General features: G+C 42.1%; 4 protein-coding genes across 7 annotated transcripts in view; 1 reads left to right on the forward strand and 3 right to left on the reverse strand.

The window, feature by feature from the left end:
* Positions 1-2,238, reverse strand: part of ksr2 (kinase suppressor of ras 2) — a 248,332-nt gene extending 246,094 nt beyond the window's left edge. For both annotated transcript variants that reach the window (XM_062024470.1, XM_062024469.1), the window contains exon 1: positions 2,043-2,238. In XM_062024470.1, coding sequence (XP_061880454.1) covers positions 2,043-2,216 — 174 coding nt within the window. In that variant the 5' untranslated portion in view covers positions 2,217-2,238. The remainder of the gene's footprint in view (positions 1-2,042) is intronic.
* Positions 2,239-3,036: 798 nt separating this feature from the next.
* On the forward strand, positions 3,037-14,150 carry rfc5 (replication factor C (activator 1) 5). Its single transcript, XM_062024474.1, has 11 exons — positions 3,037-3,273; positions 3,704-3,768; positions 6,963-7,099; positions 7,173-7,252; positions 7,340-7,413; positions 7,491-7,650; positions 11,406-11,487; positions 11,548-11,677; positions 11,754-11,831; positions 13,834-13,888; positions 13,963-14,150. The coding sequence occupies exons 1-11, from the start codon at positions 3,227-3,229 to the stop codon at positions 14,060-14,062; spliced, it is 1,008 nt and encodes a 335-aa protein (XP_061880458.1). The 5' UTR covers positions 3,037-3,226; the 3' UTR covers positions 14,063-14,150.
* Positions 14,151-14,156: 6 nt separating this feature from the next.
* wsb2 (WD repeat and SOCS box containing 2) lies at positions 14,157-20,555 on the reverse strand. Its single transcript, XM_062024473.1, has 9 exons — positions 20,310-20,555; positions 20,024-20,192; positions 17,393-17,598; positions 17,190-17,321; positions 16,939-17,039; positions 16,663-16,859; positions 16,367-16,456; positions 16,171-16,287; positions 14,157-14,731 (listed from the first exon to the last, which is right to left on the reverse strand). Exons 1-9 carry the CDS (start codon positions 20,347-20,349, stop codon positions 14,515-14,517), a joined length of 1,269 nt encoding a protein of 422 aa, XP_061880457.1. The 5' UTR covers positions 20,350-20,555; the 3' UTR covers positions 14,157-14,514.
* Positions 20,556-22,106: 1,551 nt separating this feature from the next.
* vsig10 (V-set and immunoglobulin domain containing 10) overlaps positions 22,107-24,662 on the reverse strand; it is a 28,986-nt gene continuing 26,430 nt past the window's right edge. For all 3 annotated transcript variants that reach the window (XR_009821662.1, XM_062024471.1, XM_062024472.1), the window contains 2 exons: positions 23,272-23,411; positions 22,107-23,196 (listed from right to left, as the gene is read on the reverse strand). Coding sequence is in view for 2 of the 3 variants with exons in the window: in XM_062024471.1 (XP_061880455.1) it covers positions 23,102-23,196; positions 23,272-23,411 (235 nt within the window). In the remaining variant the exon portion in view is untranslated. The remainder of the gene's footprint in view (positions 23,197-23,271; positions 23,412-24,662) is intronic.

Below are 24,662 nucleotides of genomic sequence, written 5' to 3' on the forward strand. Positions count from 1 at the left end.
TAGTGGATCTAACATAATATTGAAAGTCCAGTCCATAGTGGATCTAACATAATAGTGAGAGTCAGTCCATAGTGGATCTAACATAATAGTGAGAGTCCAGTCCATAGTGGATCTAACATAATAGTGAGAGTCCAGTCCATAGTGGATCTAACATAATAGTGAGAGTCAGTCCATAGTGGATCTAACATAATAGTGAGAGTCCAGTCCATAGTGGATCTAACATAATAGTGAGAGTCCAGTCCATAGTGGGGCCAGCAGGAGACCATCCCGAGCGGAGACGGGTCAGCGGCGCAGAGATGTCCCCAACCGATGCACAGGCGAGTGGTCCACCCCGGGTCCCGACTCTGGACAGCCAGCACTTCATCCATGGCCATGGATGGATAAAAGGAAGTCTAAGTCTAAGTCTAAGTCTAAGTCAGTGGTTCTTAACCTTGTTGGAGGTACCGAACCCCACCAGTTTCATATGCGCATTCACCGAACCCTTCTTTAGTGAAAAATAAAATGTTTTTTTTTTTCAAATTCAAGACAAAGTTATATGTTTTTTGGTAACACTTTAGTATGGGGAACATATTCTAAGTAACAAAGACTTAATTTAGAGTTATTTGGTTAGGGTTAGGGTTAGGGTTAGGGTTAGAGGGTTAGGACCAGGGTTAGAGGGTTAGGGTTATAATAAGGCCATGCCGAATAAGGCATTAATAAGTACTTAATAATGACTAGTTAAGAGCCAATATGTTACTCATTTGCATGTTAATAAGCAACTAATTAATGGTGAATATGTTCCCCATACTAAAGTCTTACCATGTTTTTTTACTGGTGCACAAAAAGAACCGTGCATGAACATCACCTTGTTCAAACAACAAAACCAACACAGTGCATGAACTCACAACAAATTACACACCTGCAAATCAGTCTGACTTCTGCTGTTGCCGTATCCGTAATACGCCGATAGGGAGACGTTTTTATTTACACGATGAGTCGGGTGTGTCTTGACCCCTGAGCCCGACTCACCGAACCCCTAGGGTTCGATCGAACCCAGGTTAAGAACCACTAGTCTAAGTCTAATGCAGTGGTTCTTAACCTGGGTTCGATCGAACCCTAGGGGTTCGGTGAGTCGGGCTCAGGGGTCCGGCGGAGGTCAAGACACACCCGACTCATCGTGTAAATAAAAACGTCTCCCTATTGGCGTATTACGGATACGGCAACAGCAGAAGTCAGACTGATTTGCAGGTGTGTAATTTGTTGTGAGTTTATGCACTGTGTTGGTTTTGTTGTTTGAACAAGGTGATGTTCATGCACGCTTCATTTTGTGCACTAGTAAAAAAACATTACTTTGTCTTGAATAATAAAATGTTTTCACTAAAGAAGGGTTCGGTGAATGCGCATATGAAACTGGTGGGCTTCGGTACCTCCAACATGGTTAAGAACCACTGGTCTAATGATTGAAGGGTGTAATAACAATAATGAATAAGTAATATTACTGTACAAAAAGGGGGCCACAAACAAAATAACGTGTGGGGTCGGCCCTCGTCCTTCACTTCTGGAAAAAAGTTTGCAACACCCCTGGCCAGGAGAGTCAAAGCACTACAAACTTGAACATTGTTTTTTTTTTAATCAATCCAAAGTGGTCAGAATGTTTGATTCGATGAAGTCATTGCATAATAATGGTGGTGGGAGGGAGGGAGGGAGTGAGGGAAGATGATGCAGCAGGCTGACATGATGGAGGGGAAACACGGGCTGCCTCTAGCTGCAGGCCTCGGGCCCCCTTTCACGGAAGCACCGCGATGGAGGAAGAACGTGCTCCTCCTCTTCCTCTCTTCCTCCTCCACCACCTGCAGAATGCGCACGTCTCTCGCAGCCTCACTGCAGCCCCCCCACCCCCACCCCCCTTTGATTTATCACTCCGCACTAAGCAGGCTGCTGGGTTATGCAATGATAGCCAGGAAGAGCTGTTGCACGCCTGAAAACACGCACTGCATGGCCTCGTATCGCCTAAGAACCTCGATGTGTGCGTGCGTGCGTGCGTGCGTGTGCGTGTCGCTTACTTCCAGCGTCCGGATCTCTTTTTGCGTCAAGTCGTTGGATGTGGCACATTTGGTCCTCAAACCCTCCAGGCTGGAAATGCTAATGTCGATCATGTTCTGCACCAACTCGCACTGCTGCAAGGCTTTCTGCAAACTCAAATGCTGCTCCTCGCTTTTTGTCATCTCCTCGTTCATAGTTTGTCCAGTCCCTTCCTCCCCCCCCCTCCCCTACCCTCCCCCGCTGCACCCCTCTCTCAAAAAAAAAAAAAAAAAAAAAAAAGAACAGATTCAGTGAGGAGACTCGGGGAGGCTGGAGGCCATCATCATGAGAGGAGGAGATGTCGCCGCGTTAGAGGCTCCATCGTCGTGGCTGCAGCCTCATCAAGGTGTCGCTGGTGGTGGTGGTGGTGGTGATGATGATGGTGATGGAGGAAGGAGGAGGAGAAAGGGGGGTGGGTGAGGTGTGGGGGGTGGGGGGGGTGCCCGGTCACAACGATGCGAGGATGGCGGCCAGGACGACTCGGCCGGCCGCAGCATCCATCTCTCTCCGTTCAAGCTGGTAAAAAAAAAAAAAATAGAGGCGGGAGGAGGCTGTGTGTGTGATGCCGGGGAGGGGGAGGGAGCATGGAGGGGGGGGTTGGGGGGGTCCCTAAGCCGTTTAAGGGTGATGATGATGCTGATGCTGCGTGGATCGGACGCGGGTACTCCCTGTCTCCCGTGGCTGCATCCCGGTCCTCTGCCTCCGCCAGCACACCGCCGACATGTTGGCTGTCAATCAGAGGCGAAGGAGCCGCAGCATGGCAGTGTTGCACCACCAGGGGTCGCCGGAAATCAATAAGTTTGTGACTTTATACTTTCTTTTTTTTTTTAAAGGTCTTAAAAAAAAAGGTGCGTCGTGAAGGTATGCTAAAAAAACACAATTTCTCCCATTAAAGTATGTTCAGCGATTAAATTTAATTAAATATATTCACCTCACAGCGGAATTACGCTATAAACGGTTACGTCATGACGTCGGTTAGGTCCCGCCCATAATAACAGAGCGCGCCGCTGCTATTGGCTGTACGTCGACGGTTCTTCCGGGTCCGCGTACAGCGCGCCAAACACGGCCACTCGGAAGCTCACACCACACAGCGGCGACTTAGTGACCGGATAAAAGTAGTTATTCTGCGGTCCCCAGAAGAGTTTTGTCAAAGTATAATTGAGCTATGGAGTCTTCCAGTAAAGCGCCGCTGCAGTCCAGGAACTTACCCTGGTGAGGGAAACACGGCGAGGGGGCATGCTAGCAAGCCAGCTAGCTACAGATAAAGTCGCTTCCAGTCGCCATTGTTATTGTCACATAGTTATCATTAAACTGCTTAAATAATCCATTAATGCATCAGTATCATAGTTAGTAAGACTGATAGCCTGTGTCCACTCGGGTATAAAGTTATGTTATAATAAAGTGAGGCGTTATACATCCATTTTCTACCGTTTGTCCCTTTCGGGGTCGCGTTATATGGAGCCGAATTTAATAGTAGTTTAAGAAGTTGACTTGGGAGTTTAGGATTTAGCCGTTCCGCAGTAGGAATAAAGGCTTAAATAGCGAGTTTTTCCAACGCTCTACTTATCATGATGTATTTTGCTTTAAAAAGTACTATTTCACAATGACATTGATGCCTGGTTATTGTCTTGTTTTTCTTTAGGGTTGAAAAATACAGACCGCAGAAACTGGACGACCTGATCTCTCATAAAGATATTCTCGGCACCAGTAAGTTCATGGCTAGGTTTTTGATTGCTTGATTCAGAGGTGGGTAGAGTAGCCAGAAATTGTACTCAAGTAAGAGTACTGTTACTTTAGAGATTTATTACTCAGGTAAAAGTAAGGAGTAGTCACCCAAATATTTACTTGAGTGAAAGTAGGCAAGGCAACTTTATTTGTATAGCACTTTTCATACACAAGGCAGACTCAAAGTGCTTCACAGACAACAAAGTGAAATGAAAGAAAATAAAAGCAAAATTAAAATGCAGACAATAAAAATAAAAACAGTGTGGACGATAAAAGTTAAAAGATTGTCAGAGTTGGGGAAAGTCTGACATCTTCAGGAAGTTTATTCCAGCTATTTGTTGCATAGTGACTGAATGATGCTCTCCCTTGATTTCAGTTTACTCTGGGAATCGCTAACAGATTGGTCTCAGAGCATATCAGTGATATACTTCGGCCCTAGACCATGTAGTGATTTATATGTGAGCAGGAGGATTTTGAAATCAATTCTCTGATGTACAGGGAGCCAATGTAAGGATTTAAGAATTGGTGTAATGTGCTCACATTTTTTGGTCTTTGTAAAAAGTATGTTGTGAAAAAACTACTCAAGTACTGACCGGTAACTCATGAGTAATAATAAATAATGATAAATGGGTTATACTTGTATAGCGCTTTTCTACCTTCAAGGTACTCAAAGCGCTTTGACAGTATTTCCACATTCACACACACATTCACACACTGATGGTGGGAGCTGCCATGCAAGGCGCTAACCAGCAGCCATCAGGAGCAAGGGTGAAGTGTCTTGCCCAAGGACACAACGGACGTGACTAGGATGGTAGAAGGTGGGGATTGAACCCCAGTAACCAGCAACCCTCCGATTGCTGGCACGGCCACTCTACCAACTTCGCCACGCCGCCCCTGCACAGTAACCTGTTCGTTTAATGATGACGGCAACAAATAATGCACAAAAACATAAAAATAGCAATGAGCAAATTCAGAGCCAGGAATATCTCTTAAGCAACTAAAACAATAATATATATTAAATAATAATACATTAACATGAAAAAAATTAAGGCAAATTGAGCCTCAATAATTTAACAGCACCATAGGCTCAGTAAGTAGAGATTACAAAGGAAAATAACAAGTTAGCCTTTACGCAAACCATAAACTGATAGGTATGGGCTGCATCTGGGAACACACTGTGCATTTCTGATTGGTGTTTCTATGCATGCGTGTGTGTATCTTTGGCTGTCTCTCTATGAGGCTGCAGTGCGTTAATAAATGTCCCCACACGATGTACATTTGACAGTGATTCATAGCAGGGAAGCTAACATCAGCCTACGGTGACAGCCAAAATATCTACTAACGTTACTTACCGCGATGTGCTTCCTCAAATTTGACGTTGAGTTAATGTAAGCTTAAGCTTGTTAATCATGTGACCGCCTGGCTCTGTTTGATTACATCCGTCTACGGTGACAGCCAAGATATCTACTAACGTTACTTACCGCGATGTGCTTCCTCAAATTTGACGTCGAGTTCATGTAAGCTTAAGCTTGTTAATCATGTGACCGCCTGGCTCTGTTTGACTGGTGAAACGTAGTCAAACGTCACCAGTGACTGTATTTTATTGGTGAAACGCAGGCATGCGATAGATCCTACTTTGAAGGTCTGTCTGACAAACCAAAACAAACAAAGCATGCATTAACAGATCGATAAAAATCAGTAGCGAGTAATGAGCTGAATGTAGATAAATGGAGCGGAGTAAAAGTAGCGTTTCTTCTCTATAAATATACTCAAGTAAAAGTATAAGTATGTTGCATTAAAACTACTCTTAGAAGAACAATTTATCCCAAAAGTTACTCAAGTAGATGTAACGGAGTAAATGTAGCGTGTTACTACCCACCTCTGGATTGATTGAAACTTTTATTAGTAGATTGCACAGTACAGTACATATTCCGTACAATTGACCACTAAATGGTAACACCCGAATAAGATTTTCAACTTGTTAAGTCGGGGTCCATGTAAATCAATTCATGGTACAAATATATATATATTGCTGAATTTCCCCCAGGGATCAATAAAGTACTTTCTATTCTATACTATCAGCATAATACAGTCATCACACAAGTTAATCATCAGAGTATATACATTAAATTATTTACATTGTTTACAATCCGGGGAGGGGGTTAGGTTTGGTTGATATCAGCACTTCAGTCAATAACAATTATATCATCAGAGAAATGGACATTGAAACAGTGTAGGTCTGACTTGGTAGGATATGTACAGTGAGCATAGTGAGTTCAGAAAGCATAAGAACAAGTATATACACTACCGTTCAAAAGTTTGGGGTCACATTGAAATGTCCTTATTTTTTAAGGAAAAGCACTGTACTTTTCAATAAAGATAACTTTAAACTAGTCTTAACTTTAAAGAAATACACTCTATACATTGCTAATGTGGTAAATGACTATTCTAGCTGCAAACGTCTGGTTTTTGGTGCAATATCTACATAGGTGTATAGAGGCCCATTTCCAGAAACTATCACTCCAGTGTTCTAATGGTACAATGTGTTTGCTCATTGGCTCAGAAGGCTAATTGATGATTAGAAAACCCTTGTGCAATCATGTTCACACATCTGAAAACAGTTTAGCTCGTTACAGAAGCTACAAAACTGGCCTTCCTTTGAGCAGATTGAGTTTCCGGAGCATCACATTTGTGGGGTCAATTAAACGCTCAAAATGGCCAGAAAAAGAGAACTTTCATCTGAAACTCGACAGTCTATTCATGTTCTTAGAAATGAAGGCTATTCCACAAAATTGTTTGGGTGACCCCAAACTTTTGAACGGTAGTGTACATTTGATTATTTACAATCCGGGGAGGTGGGATGTGGTGGGGGGAGGGTGTTAGTCAAGGGTTGAAGTTGCCTGGAGGTGTTCTTTTAGTGCGGTTTTGAAGGAGGATAGAGATGCACTTTCTTTTACACCTGTTGGGAGTGCATTCCACATTGATGTGGCAAAGAAGGAGAATGAGTTAAGACCTTTGTTAGATCGGAATCTGGGTTTAACGTGGTTTGTGGAGCTCCCCCCCTGGTGTTGTGGTTATGGCGGTCAATTACGTGGAATAACTCATTAAAAAAAAAGTTTTGTTAAAGCTGCCGGATTTTAACCCTTGTCGCAATCGTCCTGCATTTCACGTTCCAGTCCAGAAATTCATCAGCGAGGACCGACTTCCACACCTTTTGTTCTACGGGCCTCCCGGTACTGGCAAAACCTCCACAATACTGGCCTGTGCCAAGCAGCTATACAAGGCCAAGGAATTCAGCTCCATGGTTCTGGAGGTACGTCCCACCTGAACGTTCCTTCGTAGAGTTTTAAAATGTCTCTGTTTTGATCGATATTTTTGATGTGAAGCTAAACGCATCAGACGACCGAGGCATCGACGTTGTCCGAGGTCCCGTCCTCAGCTTTGCCAGCACCAGAACCATCTTCAAGTAAGACTGATCACCAGCAGCCTGTAGTGTAGACATGGTAGCATCTTTTGTTTTCTCTTTTTCTTCTTTCTCCCGCTTGCGGCGCAGGAAAGGCTTCAAGCTGGTGATACTGGACGAGGCGGACGCCATGACTCAGGATGCCCAGAATGCATTGCGGCGAGGTGAGTCAAGAGACATCTACCATCTAACATCCGGGTTGTGTTTGGTCCTTAAACTTATCTCACCGTCTTCCTCTCAGTGATCGAGAAGTTCACAGAGAACACTCGCTTCTGTTTGATCTGCAACTACCTGTCCAAAATCATCCCGGCGCTGCAGTCACGTTGCACGAGGTTTCGCTTCGGCCCGCTCTCGCCGGACCAGATGATCCCTAGGCTGGAGTACGTCATTCAGCAGGAGAGGTCAGTGTCCCTTTTCTAAGGTTTTTGTTTATTTGGAATGCTAAACTTAATTACCGTGGGCGTTAATGTCTGTGACAAGTGGACCCATGACTATAATGCTGCATTCAAGAAACATGTGATTTTTGACCTCCGACTAAGAAATACATTTTTTATTATGCCAGCCTTTGTTACAAAGTAAAACATAGAAGACCTTAATGCATTTTAAGGACTTATAAAGTCAAAACACATGTCCAGTGTTATTCAAAACCACTCACTCATCATCAACAAATTACAAAATGCTTTCAATTGCGCTTACTTGCTTGATGAAGTGGATTTCAGATCCAAAGCGCGGCTTGCGACGACCTTTACGAATAGTCTTTATTGTGCACATGTGACCAATTACGCCATAAAAAATGTTCCGTATTCCAGGCATGTGATTTTTCCGTCTAAAGTCGGAATTCCGTCTTTTTTAATCTCGGGAAGAAAAAAAAATTATCTTCCGTTTTTCCGGTTTTTTTTCCGACCCTAAATCAAGATTCGAGACGTAGTTTATATTACGCCGTAGTTGATTGGTCGATATGTTCCTTGTGACCAATCAGGACATCTGTTTTGAATTACTGGCCATTTTCCATATGTAAACAATGTCGGTTCTCGAGAGAAAGGACGCTTTACGAGTAAAAGAAATTGATAAACATGTCAAAAATAAGTTTCGATGGGACTGGATGGAAAGGGAAATCACTAATACTGTTGGGAAGAAGGAAGTTACGACTTTGTTCAGTGATTTTATTCGGAAAATCGATCGTCCCGGAAAGGTTTTGTGCACGTGGTGTCATGATAATATTGACTATGGATCACGAGGTTTCAAGGCTTTGGAAGTACATGCGAAACGCCAAAAACATATGAAACAACTTGAAGCAAGGAAAACAAACTTTTCACTAGCTGGTACTTTTGGATGTCAACCGAAAGTGACATCGAGAGGAAAGATCCACCCACTTCAGTTGCAGACAGGGTTGTTAATAATGAGGTAAGCTAAAAAAATATTTGCTTGCGAAATACGCATGTTTGTTTTAAATATTAGCCAATTATTGCTTTGCGAAATATAAATGGGTTTTTCTAAAAATAAAAAGCCACGTGAAAATATACTATGAAATTACAGAAATTCAAAGAGTCGCATTATTGAATCCAGTTAACAATTTATTTGAAATAAATTTGCATATAATACTATTTTGTAATATTAAGTTCTTATGTAGTCTCTTGAAACTATTGTCAGTGGTGTAACAATCTTGAAGGTAAATATTTTCACACTTGTTTCATGCTATATGTCAGTGTCCTCACATTATTATTATTTCCTATTTTCAAATATGAGTAAACAATACTAAACATGTTTAATTATTTTCATAAATTTATATCCTATTTTGGCGAAAATAATGAAATGTTTACATTTGGTATTTTGTTATATTTATCCAAAAATCCAAAAAAGAAGCTACAAAAGCAGAGAGCAAAAGGAAAATGCAGGCTGCTCAGAAGTTTGCGAGGAAGGCTCATGTTAGGGCTCTCCGAGAAAGCTAATGTGTGAAGTGAACTGAAGTAATGTGGTAATACTGTAAATAAACTGTAGATAATATCACTGATCAATGTGACTCCTGTGGATGTGAAATGAACACAAGATGTAAATATTAGTGACTAAATACTGTTGGGACTGAACCATATACAGTGATTCATTATTATAATTGGGTTATGTCTGTTCTATTAATGATGTTTTCATGTCTTTAAACACTAAAATATTTTCTTCAAATGGTGCTGTCTTTGTTAATTTTAGCATGTTAAATTGGTGAAAAACCAGGAGCTTCGGGGGGCGTTGCCCCCCTTGTCCCCCCACCTGGACCTGGCTGGGGGCCTTCGTCCCCCAGACCCCCGGAAATTTTTTCAGTCTTTTTCATTGTGGTCAAATCACATGCCTGGTATTCTTTGTTATTGGCAGATACTATGGGGAAAAAAATAACACAGAGAAACAAAAAAAGAAAAATTATTAAACACAAAGGCAGTAAAAAGACAAGTGCTGACCTCGCCAATTGCAAATATGGCACCTTCCTGTTGTACTACTAATACCGCTAATACCCTTTTTTGTTTGAATACTACTAGGAACTATGGGAATAATACTATGGGTGTCCCAACTCCCGATCTAATATTAATACTGGATATCGGTCCAATTACAGCAAAAAAGACAAACGTTTTTTTACACATCTCATTTCAATGCGTTTTCTTTATTTTCACGACTATTTACATTGTAGATTGTCACTGAAGGCATCAAAACTATGACCCCTGCGAAGTGAAAACCCTTTCAGGTGACTACCTCTTGAAGCTCATGGAGAGAATGCCAAGAGTGCGCAAAGCAGTAATCAGAGCAAGGGGTGGCTATTTTGAAGAAAAGAGAATATAAAACATGTTTTCAGTTATTTCACCTTTTTTTGTTAAGTACATAACTCCACATTTGTTCATTTGTAGTTTTGATGCCTTCAGTGACAATCTACAATGTAAATAGTCATGAAAATAAAGAAAACCCATTGGATGAGAAGGTGTGTCCAAACTTTTGGCCTGTACTGTATACATATATTTATATATATACAGTGGGGCAAAAAAGTATTTAGTCAGCCACCCATTGACAATCAATGGGTGGCTGACTAAATACTTTTTTGCCCCACTGTATATTTTTAAAAGAGTTATGTATTTGAGACAATACCGCCTTACCGGTATCTTTAGATGTGCATTTGTTATGGCCGTTTGCTCTTCTCTGTGCCTGACAGGGCTTTCCCTTTGGCTCAACCATCCTCTTGCTTTGGCTTCTCTGATGCAAGACGACGCAACACAGCAAACTTTTCAAAAAGAACATGGCGGCTCTGGTGCCGAATTCTCGACTCCCACGTAATGCAATGCTTTGGTCAGCGACTGCATTTGGCTATTGTTGAGTGACTACAGCTTTATTTACACATACACCAATTTGTATGTGTAAATTTGTAGTTGACAGGGAGGTGTTTATTATAATTTGGGGAGAGTCCGCTGCTTTATGCTGCCTTCAATGAATTGATTAACGTGGACCCCGACTTAAACAAGTTGAAAAACTTATTCGGGTGTTACCATTTAGTGGTCAATTGTACAGAATATGTACTGTACTGTGCAATCTACTAATAAAAGTTTCAATCAATCAATCAATGCTTACCTGCTAAACACCTTTCTGCTCACCACACCGCAGGAGCACTGACTCCATGCGCTCTGAATACACACTGCTGATTGGCTGTTACTGCTCTGCGTGTAACCAATCAGATGGTTCTGTGGGTGGGACAATGCTGGGTGCTGCAGGGGCGTACTGACAGGCAGTACAAAGCGTAGCAGCTTGTTAAGACATTAGTTTAGGCGGTAGCTGTTTGTTGTTAAGGCGGCCGCCTTAACAACAAAGCGCTGCGGAAAACCCTGCACAAACTTACTGAATGTGCAATTATTGTTGTTGTTGCTATGAATCATCAGATGGCACAAGCCCTATGGATAAAATACAGCCTATCGCTTGAAACAATAAAAATATCGTGCCCACAATATGTATCGCCCAGCACTACCCCTACATAATACAGTATCCATAAATAACTTATGTAACTTAATCTATAAATGAAATATTACCCGAGTAGGTGTTGTGATGCTGCGGTGTGTAAAACACACTACCTTCTTAAGTAATGCTCACTGTAGCGTCCTTCACTGGACATTTAATCTTTTTTACCTCTCCACAGAATCGACATAACTCCAGACGGAATGAAGGCGGTCGTCACCTTATCATCGGGTGATATGAGAAGATCCCTGAACATCCTGCAGGTAGGTCCATCGTCTCCTTCTTTTTTTAGCTTTGTGTGTGATGGACTGTCGTGACTGCAGAGCACCAGCATGGCGTACTCCAAAGTCACAGAGGAAACGGTCTACACCTGCACGGGTCACCCCCTCCGCTCGGACATCGCCAACATCCTCGACTGGTCCCTCAATAAAGACTTCAACACCGCCTACAGACGTATCCTTTCGTCAACTGGCTAAGAGGCAAATTTAAAAAAACATTCTTTAAAGAGCCCCTGAATTTACCACATCAGAGATCCTGGAGCTGAAGACGTTAAAAGGTTTGGCGCTGCAGGACATCCTCACTGAAGTCCACCTGCTCATCCATCGAGGTAAGAACAAACAGAAAGTGTGTGTTTCTTGGTCCTAACATGGAAAATAATATAAGTGGAAATAACCTGTTTCAGGGTCAAACTATGGCAATCATAAACGCTTTAAAAAGGTTTTAGTCACATTTCATATTGTTGCTTACTAATTCCAAATCAAGAATATTGTGACCAAAGTTACACGGTTGACGTTATTATCACGGCATTGTTGTATATGCTCAAAAAGTACTTATACACACACTGGAATTAGGGCTGGGCGATATGGCCTTTTATTAATATCTCTCTATTTTTAGGCCATGTCACGATACACGATATATATCTCGATATTTTGCCTTAGCCTGGAATGAACACTTGATGCATATAATCACAGCAGTATGATGATTCTATGTGTCTGCATTAAAACATTCTTGTTCATACTGCATTAATATATGCTAATAATAATAATAATAATAGATTTTATTTGTAAAAAGCACTTTACATTGAGTAAACAACCTCAAAAATAAAAAAACTAGAACAGCCAAATAGCTAAAACTAGTATGCATATATCTAAAAAAAAAAAGGCTTTTTTAAAAAGAAGGGGTTTTAAGCCTTTTTTAAAAGCATCCACAGTCTGTGGTGCCCTCAGGTGGTCAGGGAGAGCGTTCCACAGACTGGGAGCGGCGGAGCAGAAAGCCCGGTCTCCCATTGTTCGTAGCTCCTAATATGCTCATTTTAAACATTCATGCAGAGAGGGAAATCACAACTAAGTCAATTTACCAAAACTATTTATTAAACAGTGGCACAAACATTCATGTATTTCAAAACAGAAAGTGCAAGATTGTCATTGACATTTTAAAACAAGCTATTAGTGCACTTTTGTGCATGATGTCACTAAGATGAAATATGAAAACAAGATTAAATTAAAGTGCACTTTTTGTACAGAACGCCACTACAATAGTTTACAACTAATAAAGTGCACTTTTGGGCATGATGTCACACAAGATGTTTCAAAAAGTGTCAAATAAAAATGAGCTGCATAATAGGAAATCAAATCATTTGAAAAGTCACCCGCTAGAGAATAAAGAGTGCTTACTCCGCATGTCAACATCTCCGTTCGGTGCCACACCAACAAAATGCCCAAGCAACCATTTCCACATCAACACCGTATGAAAAAAATAGTCAATAACAGAAGGATAAAATGTCCGCCGGAACCTACCACATAGCGAAGGACATACACTATTTGATTTTCTATTATGCAGCTCATTTTTATTTGACACTTATTGCTGTGATGAGGTGGAGACTTGTCCAGGGTGTACCCCGCCTTCCGCCCGATTGTAGCTGAGATAGGCTCCAGCGCCCCCCGCGACCCCGAAGGGAATAAGCGGCAGAAAATGGATGGATGGATGAAATATCTTGTGTGACATCATGCACAAAAGTGCACTTTATTTGTTTTAAACTATTGTAGTGGCATTCTGTACAAAAAGTGCACTTTAATTTAGTGTTGTTTTGATATGTCATCTTAGTGACATCATGCACAAAAGTGCACTCATAGCTTGTTTTAAAATGTCTGACAATTTTGCACTTTGTTTTGAAATGACATGAATGTTTGTGCCACTGCTTAATAACTGTTTAATAAATGCAGTTTTGCTAAATTGACTTAGTTGTGATTTCCCTCTCTGCATGAAAGTTTAAAATGAGCATATATTAATGCAGTATGAAGAAGAATGTTTTAATGTAGACACATCATACTGCTGTGATTATATGCATTCAAGGCTAAGGCAAAATATCAAGATATATATCGTGTATCGTGATATGGCCTAAAAATATCGAGATATTTAAAAAAGGCCATATCGCCCAGCCCTATAACATATACATTGTGTATATTTACATTTTGTAACAGGCAGAATATTCACAGATTGAAGCCCATTTTCTTTTTAATTACTAGAAAGTTTTCCAAAGGACGTGGATAATATGGACTTTGTGTGTTTGTTGCAGTCTGGTCACAATTTTTATTTGATTTTTCTTGTAGTGGACTTCCCGGCCTCTGTCCGAATGGGTTTGCTCATCAAGCTGGCTGACGTGGAGTAAGTCACGTGACTCTGACGGTGCGCCAAAGTTAAAGGTGTTGACTAAAAAGCGGCGTCCTCTTCACCCGTAGGCACAGGTTAGCATCCGGTACAAACGAGAAGATCCAGCTAAGCTCCATGGTGGCGGCGTTCCAAGCGGTCAGGGACCTGGTGGTCAGCGAGGCCTCTTAGGGGTCACCAAGGCAGCCTTACAGTCAGTCAGTATTTACGTTACATGTTTATTTCCCACGTCCACCACAATAAAACACAAAGAACGATGCAGATGTGTGCGTAAATGTTTTTAATAAAACTACTTCCTGTGGTTCGTTTATGCAGCAGTTAGCATGCCGGTACAGTAGTGGTGCATGAGATCAGAGGTGGAACATTAGAAACACATTTCCTATATACAAAATAAATTAGCAGCAGTATTATATATATTTAAGAATATATATCATTTAACAGTGACTTGCTAGTGCAATAAAACTTTAGTGTGGGAATGTCTCAGCCAATCAAACGACAGGCTCCATTAAAATCTAACAAACAAACAAACTAAACATTTTCATCATGAGGCAGTTAAACAATCACTAGCTGTAAATGAGGCCCGCTGTGTTGCTTAAAAAAAGGCAGGGCTTCCTCTTTTTCTCTTAAGTTTGCCGCCAAGTGGTGTCTGATGAGGCTCGGCGGTCCGTAAAGCAGTCAGGGATGTCGCGGTATGTGAGGTACTCCAGGATCCTCTTGGGGAGGGGCAGCGGCTCCATCTGGTGCGTGGACACCGAGTGCCGCAGGATGGAGCGGCAAAGGTGGCGCAGGTTGGGCACGGTCCGGGGCGCCTTCCAGAACCGCACGTGGCCATCGCGGGTGCTGGCGCAACATACGTTTTTTGTTGTCAGAAATATCAAACACACTTGACCTCTGACTCTAATTGGTACAAAATAATGCTTGGTTTTGATTTACACAGACAGTGAGGTATTTAACACAATGTAGATACAAAGATGTCCTGTTTGGCACGTAGTGGATTTGTACCCGCATGCATGTCATGTTTTAATATAAACGTTTTAGGTGGCATAACTGCACCGCATCATACATGTTTCCAATTAACTTTAATTAGCAAAAACTAAATATTAGGCACAGCTCGCAGTATAATACAATACCAAAAACTATTTATATTCTCTTATGTATTTATATTACTACCAAGGCTGCTAAATTTGCATTTGTTTATCAATATTTTTGACCTTTATATAAAAATTAAAAAAAAACCTATTGCGTCCTCGGTAGGACATTTTTGTCCTGAAAATTTGGAATGTCAAAATTCCACTTTTTGTGTGATTTTTTTATTTTCCATATTTAAAGTAAAAATGTACTTATTTTTGTATATTTTTTATGTATTAAAATTAGGGCTGCAACAACTAATCGATTAAAATCGATTATAAAAATAGTTGCCGATTAATTTAGTCATCGATTCGTTAGATCTATGCGCATGCGCAGAGGCTTTTTTTTTTATTTTTTAAACAAACCTTTATTTATAAACTACAACATGTACAAACAGCTGAGAAACAATAATCAAAATAAGTATGGTGCCAGTATGCTGTTTTTTTTCCCAATAAAATACTGGGAAGGATAGAAATGTAGTTTGTCTCTTTTATCCAATTATTAATCGATCAATCGAAGTAATAATCGACAGATTAATCGATTATCAAATTAATCGTTAGTTGCAGCCCTAATTAAAATACAAAAACACTATTGTATATAAGTTTATTTTAATCATTTTAAAAAATATTTAAAATGTAATATTTTATTTTACAAACATTTTAATGCTATACAATATTTTGTAATTTGTATTTATTTGAAAAATATACATTATATATTTTAAAAACATGTAATTTATTGTCATTGTGGCACCTAAAATTCAAAAATATTAGATCCTCTTGGTCTCTTTAAATCGAGGTTAAAAACATAGTTTTACTCCGTGGCGTTCACATCCAGATAGGCAGGATATCTTAGTCGTTTTCTTTCTTGTTTTATAATTTTTCAAATGTATTATTACATTTTAGTATTTTTAGGTGATATATTGTGCACTGCTTTTAAGGTAAATTTTTCTACTGTTTTTTTTTTTCATCCTTCTACGTTACAATGTGACAACACGTGCACTTTGGCCAACAGGGTTGTTTTTAAATGTGCTATATACATTAATAAACGGAACATTTTAAACTAAAGAGATGTAGAAAACGTGGGGCTTTGAAAAATGTATTATGTCGTCACTTTAACTCAGTTTTAAGTTTAAAAACAAAAAGAGTACTTACCCTGTGGCGACCACCCCACCTTGTGGATGGTAGTTGCAGCACAGTCCATTAGAATCCCTGTCAGCTCTGGTCTGCATGACCATGCCCGGTTTGCCCGGCTCCCAGATGCAAAGTGGTCTGCAAATGTGACAAGTCAGCCATTTTTCTCCCCCCACTTTCTCTGTGAGAGCGAGCGTTACCATGACGACAGACTCACCTTTTTTCAGTCACAATGGAGAGGTGCAAGCCGTTTGGTGAAAACTGGATGGAAGAAAGCTGGTTTTGCCCGTAGCCCTCAAAGTAGTCTCTGCGGGAGGAGTTACAAGTCAGGTCATGGGACAAGTGTTGACAGATGTACGCTGATAGCGACCATTTTACATGAGATTAAAATCTGCCTGCATGCTGACATGTTGTTTTGAGATTTTACACAGTAGCGCCTCTGCTGGCTGCAGCCATGTACTGCGCTCGATGGCATGTGACTTAAACCTAGCAGGAGAAAAGGTTTTTCCTTACACCAGAGTGGCCAGCTTCTCGGCGGTGTACGGATCCCACAGGTCGATCCACCAGCTGGCGCCGCTGAAGGCCGCCGTGGCCAACAGGGCGCCGTCGGGGGAGAAGTCGCAGGAGGAGAGCAGGTACAGGGTCTTGTGGTCGCCGCCCGTTAGGTTCCTGATGAAGGTGTATGAGCGCAGACTCCACAGGCACACCATCTGAGGGAGACGCAAACCAAACGACGGTAACCGCTATCCTCCTGCGGCATTTTCGAAGTGATGGTTTGACGACACTCACTCTGTCAAACCTGCCCACCGTGGCTATCATGCTGCAGTCTGGCGACACGCTGCAGCAGCTGATCCAGTCCTTGTGACCCAACAGCACGTGCGCCTTCTTACCTGCGCAGGAAACATGACACAAATGACCAGAAGAAGAACACTGACAGGAAGTGACAAAAGTTTATATATAGTCCTAAAGACTTTTACATGGCAATGCTTCACTTCTTTGTCCACCTGCGTAGCATTGCAGAGTGCGAAGGCTTTGGTTACCTTTGTGCGCCAGGTCCCATATCCTCAACGTCTTGTCCCGGGAAGAGGAGACGAGCATGAGCGTCCCGTTCCGAGGAAACGCCAGGTGTCGGACGACGCCTTCGTGGCCGTGGAGGTCAAACACGGCGACGCCTGATCGACGTAAAAGAGTAAAAGACGGTAAAACCGCAACGTGATGTCATCAACGGGAGGGGAGCTCTCACCTGTGAGAACGTTCCAGATTTTGATCACGCCGTTTTCCAAGCCTGTGGCCAGAAGTAAACTGTTGTTCCCTTTTGGTGCTGGTTTAGCACCGCCTGTCCGGGCTGCAGTCGCCTTTGGAGGTCTGGGTCCGAAAGCGAGTCCCCAAACTGGATGGCCACAGCTGAAGCTCTTGTCTCCTCGGTCCACACCCCCGTCCTGACATTCTCTGTGGGGGACGACCCAGAATAGATGGAAAGTAAGATATCATTCATCTCAATTTTTAGGAAATTTTTTGTATGTCATTTAAACTCTTTTCTTTTTTTTTAACACCAGCTCACATTGTCACGTTTACATAATAATTCATTATTTTCACACTCTGACTGAGCATGTTTAGTCAAAACTAGAGATGTCCAATAATGGCTTTTTTGCCGATATTGTCCAACTATTAATTACCGATTCCGATATATACAGTCGTGGAATTAACACATTATTATGCCTAATTTTGTTGTGATGCCCCCGCTGCGGCCCGTTATGATTTTCAATCTGGCCCGCCGGATGTTCTCCATAATTTTTTTAGATCTTTAACATCAAAACTGTCGCCGCCATTATGATGTGCTGTTTTTAAATGACCGTAAATCTTCAACTGTAGAACGTATTTCAGTGGTTGTAATCTGCACTTTTGAGTGTTGTAGAAGTTATTAGGGTAATCTAGGTCACAGCAGCTCAGACCAGGAACAAAGCAGTTCGGTTTGTTTACAGAGCAGCCAGCCCCAAACACATGTGTCAGGAACAGATGCGGAAGCAGATTTTTACGTGATAATATATCATATTGTAGGTGTGTATTACACTTTGCATTCATATTTTGCTGTTTGTTACATTTTTGTTGTGTTTTGCTTAATTGTAAAAGAGAGGAGCTGGTCTGAGAAGTAAAAGATGTTCAAGGCCTACTGAAAGCCACTACTACCGACCACGCAGTCTGATAGTTTATGTATCAATGAGGAAATCTTAACATTGCAACACATGCCAATACGGCCGGGTTAGATTAGTAAAGTGCAATTTTAAATTTCCCGCGAAATATTCTGCTGAAAACGTCTCGGTATGATGACGTTTGCGCGTGACGTCACGGATTTTAGCAGACATATTGGGACAGCATTGTGGTCAGCTATTAAGTCGTCTGTTTTCATCGCCAAATTCCACAGTATTCTGGACATCTGTGTTGGTGAATCTTTTGCAATTTGTTTAATGAACAATGAAGACAGCAAAGAAGAAAGCTGTAGGTGGGAAGCGGTGTATTAGCGGCTGGCTGCAGCAACACAACCAGGGGGACTTTGAGTTGGATAGCAGACACGCTACCGTGAGTATGCAGCTTTGGCTTCCAAACATTTGATCGCTTGCCCGTACGTGCGTGCCGCTATGTGCATGTCACGTACATAACTTTGGGGAAATATATGTGCTGTATGAACTTTACGGAGGTGAATGGTACTTTGGGCTGTGGGATTGAGTGTGTTGTGCGGGTGTTTGAGTTGTATTGGTGGGTTATATGGACGGGAGGGGGGAGGTGTTTGTTATGCGGATTAATTTGTGGCATATTAAATATAAGCCTGGTTGTGTTGTGGCTAATAGAGTATATATATGTCTTGTGTTTATTTACTGTTTTAGTCGTTCCCAGCTGAATATCAGGTCCCACCCGCCTCTCACAGCATCTTCCCTATCTGAATCGCTTCCACTGCCCTCTAATCCTTCACTCTCACTTTCCTCATCCACGAACATTTCATCCTCGCTCAAATTAATGGGGTAATCGTCACTTTCTCGGTCCGAATCGCTCTCGCTGCTGGTGGCCACGATTGTAAACAATGTGCAGATGTGAGGAGCTCCACAACCTGTGACGTCACGCTACTTCCGGTACAGGCTACAAAAAATGTTGCGAACTTTATCGTCGATGTTCTCTACTAAATCCTTTCAGCAAAAATATGGCAATATCGCGAAATGATCAAGTATGACACATAGAATGGACCTGCTATCCCCGTTTAAATAAGACAATTTCATTTCAGTAGGCCTTTCATATGTTGTTAATATTCAGTCTTTTATTGTTCATAGTTAATATTGTAAATCCCACTTTCATTATTTTCATGTACATTTTGGGTGTCCCATTCAGTAAAAAACTGTAAAATTTAATGCCGTTTTTTTTTTAGGTGGTCCTCATAATGTTTTTAGAACTCTATCAGACATTGTTACTTTTGGTATTAGTGTTCCTGGAAAAAAGGGATCCAAACACACGTACTGTACAGCAGATTTTTACAGCTAAATGTGTATGTATCATTTATACACATCAATGTGGCCCCAGAGTCAAAATATTTTCCCGGCTCTGATCTACAATGACTAAGCTAGAAGAAATGTTCCTCTAATATAGGAATCTGTGACTCACTGAAAATTTTGTGCCAGTGCCTACACATGTTTACTGTTTTTGTAACATTTAAACCACATTTACCAATGTTTAAATTTGCATTTCACTTTTTTGTGAGTTCGACATCATTATCAAAAACAGTCGTCGTTTTAGGAATATTTGAAATAATTGTGGATATTTCTCGAATTGACTGCGGCTAATGTCCGAGGCTCCATGAACGCGTCGTGTGAGCTTCAGGTGCACGTACTCTGAGTCGAGGGGCCAGGCGACCACCCACACGATGCCGTGTCCCATGGACCAGGCGAACCAGGCTCCGTCGGGGGAAAAGTCCACGCTCCAGGTCTCGCACCCGGGTCGGCCTTCCAGGGACGGAGGTCGCCGCGTCTTCAGCTCCAGGATGAGCGCCGGGTCGGAGGCTGCGCAGGGACGGCAGAACAAAAACAACGACATGAATCATCGGACCGCGGTGACAGGCGTCTGGGGCGGCGGGGGGTTGGTGACCAAAGAGCGGCTAACCAAGACGCTTTACGTACCGGTCGGCTGGAGCTCCGCGTTGCTTTGCGTGGAGCACATCGTCGCCTCTTCACATTCTTCACTTCCTCAAACGAACCTCCGTGTTTGTGTGCGGCCCATAAAGAGACCGAGCAGGTACCCGACAACTTACACGGACGCAACTTCAAAAAAATGGAAGGCTCCGAATGTTTTTTAAAGTCTTTAAGGGCGAGCTGAGCATCGATTACGACATTTTCTCGGCGTGGTCACGTTCTTGTCTTATTACGTAATGACGCTAAGCCACGCCCCCCTAGCGAACAGCTCTACTTGGCACGTTCTAGAAGCTAGAGACGGAAAGCAGGGGCGTAACTAGCAGATACAGGGTCTATTGAAAAAAACAATCGTTTTGTGTGGATTTTTTTTATTTTTTTTTACCTAACAGGACAAAAGTATTTTGGATATACAATATAATGAGCTGGAGACTCGTCCAGGGTGTACCCCGCCTTCTGCCCGAATGCAGCTGGGATAGTCTCCAGCATAGGCGCCGATCTACAGTTCTGCCATTTCTGCTCAGTGTGTGTGTATTAAAAAAAAGAGATGTTCAGAGTAGTTAATATCCCATATGATTTGTGGCTCTATTATTTTGTAACAAATAACATTGATTTTTCAAAAATTATTTTAAAGATTGAAAGTTGCCATCAATCCCTTGTGGGTGCTCGCCCCAAAGCATACTTGCCAACATTGAGACCTTTGCTTTTAGTACTTTTAATGTACAACTATGTGGTCTATGCATTCTTTAATGTTTCTGTAGGCGGACTTTGATGTGGCGGCCTTTCATGAAAACATCAAAGTGGCCTATGAATCCTTTAATGTTTCTGTAGGCGGACTTTCATTTAAACATCAAAGTGGCCTATGCATCCTTTAATGTTTCTGTAGGAGGCCTTTCAGGGAAACATAAAGGTGGCCTATGCATCCTTTCATGTTTCTGCAGGAGGCCTTTCACGGAAACATCAAAGTGGCCTATGCATCCTTTAATATTTCTGTAGGAGGCCTTTCACAGAAACATCAAAGTGGCCTATGCATCCTTTCATGTTTCTGTATGCGGCCTTTCATGGAAACATCAAATTGGCCTATGCATCCTTTAATGTTTCTGTAGGCGGACTTTCATGGAAACATCAAAGTGGCCTATGCATCCTTTAATGTTTCTGTATGAGGCCTTTCACAGAAACATCAAAGTGGCCTATGCATCCTTTCATGTTTCTGTATGCGGCCTTTCATGGAAACATCAAAGTGGCCTATGCATCCTTTAATGTTTCTGTAGGCGGACTTTCATGGAAACATCAAAGTGGCCTATGCATCCTTTAATGTTTCTGTAGGAGGCCTTTCACGGAAACATCAAAGTGGCCTATGCATCCTTTAATGTTTCTTTATGCGGCCTTTAATGGAAACATTTTGAACACCCATGATCTAGACATCCATCCATCCATCCATTTTCTACCGCTTGTCCCGTTTGGGGCTCCAGCACCCCCGCGACCCCAAACGGGACAATATTTGCAAAAAAATTAAATATCAAAACATATTGATTTTAACCAAATTGTACATTTTATTATTGTCCCTCTTTAGACCCCCACTGCTGAATGACTAGCATTAAAATGTAAATTACTATAAAAAGTAAGGCAAGATGTGAAAAAAATAAAATAAAATCCTGGATTTGCATCAAAATAAATTCAAAGGTAAGAGCTATCTGCACTCAAATTATTACATTTGAAAAGTTGATCAACTTACGCTATGTATTTTCTTTACATGATAGAAAATAAGTGTAGTTTGTAAGGGTGCACGATAAATATAAGGAATTACATCAAACCACTGAATGTAAAAATGTTTTATCAAATTTAAAAACAAACAAAAAATGCTCAAATGAGACATTGCTGTACTGTGCTGAAGGCGGGCAAATCAAACGCTCCTTTGCTCCTACTTGCTGTAAACTTCTCGAGTTCATTGTAAACACGTAGTTAAAGAAGCTGCCCTAAATCCAGCCGCAAAGAAAAACGAATTACAGTTAAATTTACGTTTACAGAAAAAAAAATATAATTACGTTATTGGTGAGGTGGTGACTTGTCCAGGGTGTACCCCGCCTTCCGCCCGAATGCAGCTGAGATAGGCTCCAGCACCCCCTGCGACCCCAAAAGGGACAAGTGGTAGAAAATGGATGGATGGATGGATGGTATCAGTCTTGAAAAGCAGGAAGTTAACTGTATCATTTTTGTCAAGCATTTTTAATAATTTACATTTTTGGATGGAATAATTTCAAGTGCATGTTCAGTATTAGTTTGTACTTCAATACAAAAATAATTCCAACATGAAAATACGGTTTTAAAGTAATCATTTTAAGAGGTGCTAAAGTTCTGAAAGGTGCTAATAAAAGAGTAATAGCTGTAAACATTTTCATACCAACATTGACATGTTTTTCATTTACATGTGATTACATCATACAGCTATTACAGAACAATTGAAATCCTCTTTAAAAGTAATCATTTGAACACCAAATTCTAATCGTCAAAAATATACAATGAACATTTTTCTGTATTTTTGTTTAAGACGATACGTGAGGCTGGTCGGCGTCTCGCTGACTGGCGAGGGCGACATCCGGCCCCTCCCACTTTTCCGGTCGAGTCACATTCTAAAGCGTCAAGAGTGGTGACGTAAGGGCACTTGGGTCACTCCACACCAAAGAAACAAATAGTTACCTTGGTAACGGCCTTATAAAAGCATCCTTCACATTTCTGTTGGAGGTCAATGTTCAACTATAATGAAAAGAAAAATTGCCAGACACCTAAAATGTTACAAGATCCGGCAGCTCCTCTCTCAATTTTTCTTGATCTTCTTCTTGTGTCTGGGCCGTCGTCGTCCCTGTGTCCTCCTGCTCACCTGCGGGGAAGCGACATTGGCAAGACGTTAACAACAAATATGTATTTATTTTGGGTCTTCAGGTGATGTCCACACCGGATGGGATGTGGTGGATCTGGACCATGGTGGTTTGATTCGCGGGCGTCAGCGGGGGGAGTCGAGGGGCGGGCGCGTTGAAGAGCTCATCGTCCGACTCCACCAGGCTCAGCACGTCACCTACGTTGTCGCCCGGGCGCCTGGAGAAAGGCAAAAAGGTGAGGAGACATCAAAATTATGGTCTCATTTTGCCTCAATACTTTAAAGGCCTACTGAAATGAATTTTTTTTATTTAAACGGGGATAGCAGATCCATTCTGTGTCATACTTGATCATTTCGCGATATTGCCATATTTTTGCTGAAAGGATTTAGCAGAGAACATCGACGAGAAAGTTCGCAACTTTCGGTCGCTGATAAAAAAAGCCTTGCCTGTACCGGAAGTAACGTGACGTCGCAGGTTGAAGGGCTCCTCACATTTCCCCATTGTTTACACCAGCAGCGAGAGCGATTCGGACCGAGAAAGCGACGATTACCCCATTAATTTGAGCGAGGATGAAAGATTCGTGGATGAGGAATGTGAGAGTGAAGGACTAGAGTGCAGTGCAGGACGTATCTTTTTTCGCTCTGACCGTAATTTAGGTACAAGGGTTCATTGAATTCCACACTTTCTCCTTTTTCTATTGTGGATCACGGATTTGTATTTTAAACCACCTCGGATACTATATCCTCTTGAAAATGACTACAGGCGACGCGCCCACAAGCAAACCTACGGGTGACTTCTGTCACGAGCCCCTTGGCGTGTGCGGTGCCGGCTGCCATCAGGCAAACCTGCGTTACGCGCGCAGGGGGAGATGAACAGACTAACCCCAGCGTGAGCCCACTGTTTGTGGAGCGACCCTGACTATAAACCCCCACCGTGCGGGCGGGCACGACCGCCATCAGGCGGATGTGATTTGCACGTACAACCGGGGTGGCGGGCAGGCAAGCTCTACAGACGACGCGCACACAAGCAAACCCACGGGTGACCCTGTCACGAGCGTCGAGTCGAGAACGCGAAATGGACATTCACAGTGACTTTTATCTCCACGACAATACATCGGTGAAGCACTTTAGCTATGGAGCTAGCGTGATAGCATCGTGCTTAAATGCAGATAGAAACAAAAGAAATAAGCCCCTGACTGGAAGGATAGACAGAAGATCAACAATACTACCAAACTCTGGACCTGTAACCACACGGTTAATGCTGTGCCGCCTGTCGAAGCCTAGCAATGCTGTTGCTAACGACGCCATTGAAGCTAACTTAGCTACGGGACCTCGTCAGAGCTATGATAAAAACATTAGCGCTCCACCTACGCCAGCCCTCATCTGCTCATCAACACCCGTGCTCACCTGCGTTCCAGCGATCGACGGCGCGACGAAGGACTTCACCCGATCATCGATGCGGTCGGCGG

This window comes from Entelurus aequoreus, linkage group LG17 (assembly GCF_033978785.1).
Source record: "Entelurus aequoreus isolate RoL-2023_Sb linkage group LG17, RoL_Eaeq_v1.1, whole genome shotgun sequence".
NCBI lineage: Eukaryota > Metazoa > Chordata > Actinopteri > Syngnathiformes > Syngnathidae > Entelurus > Entelurus aequoreus.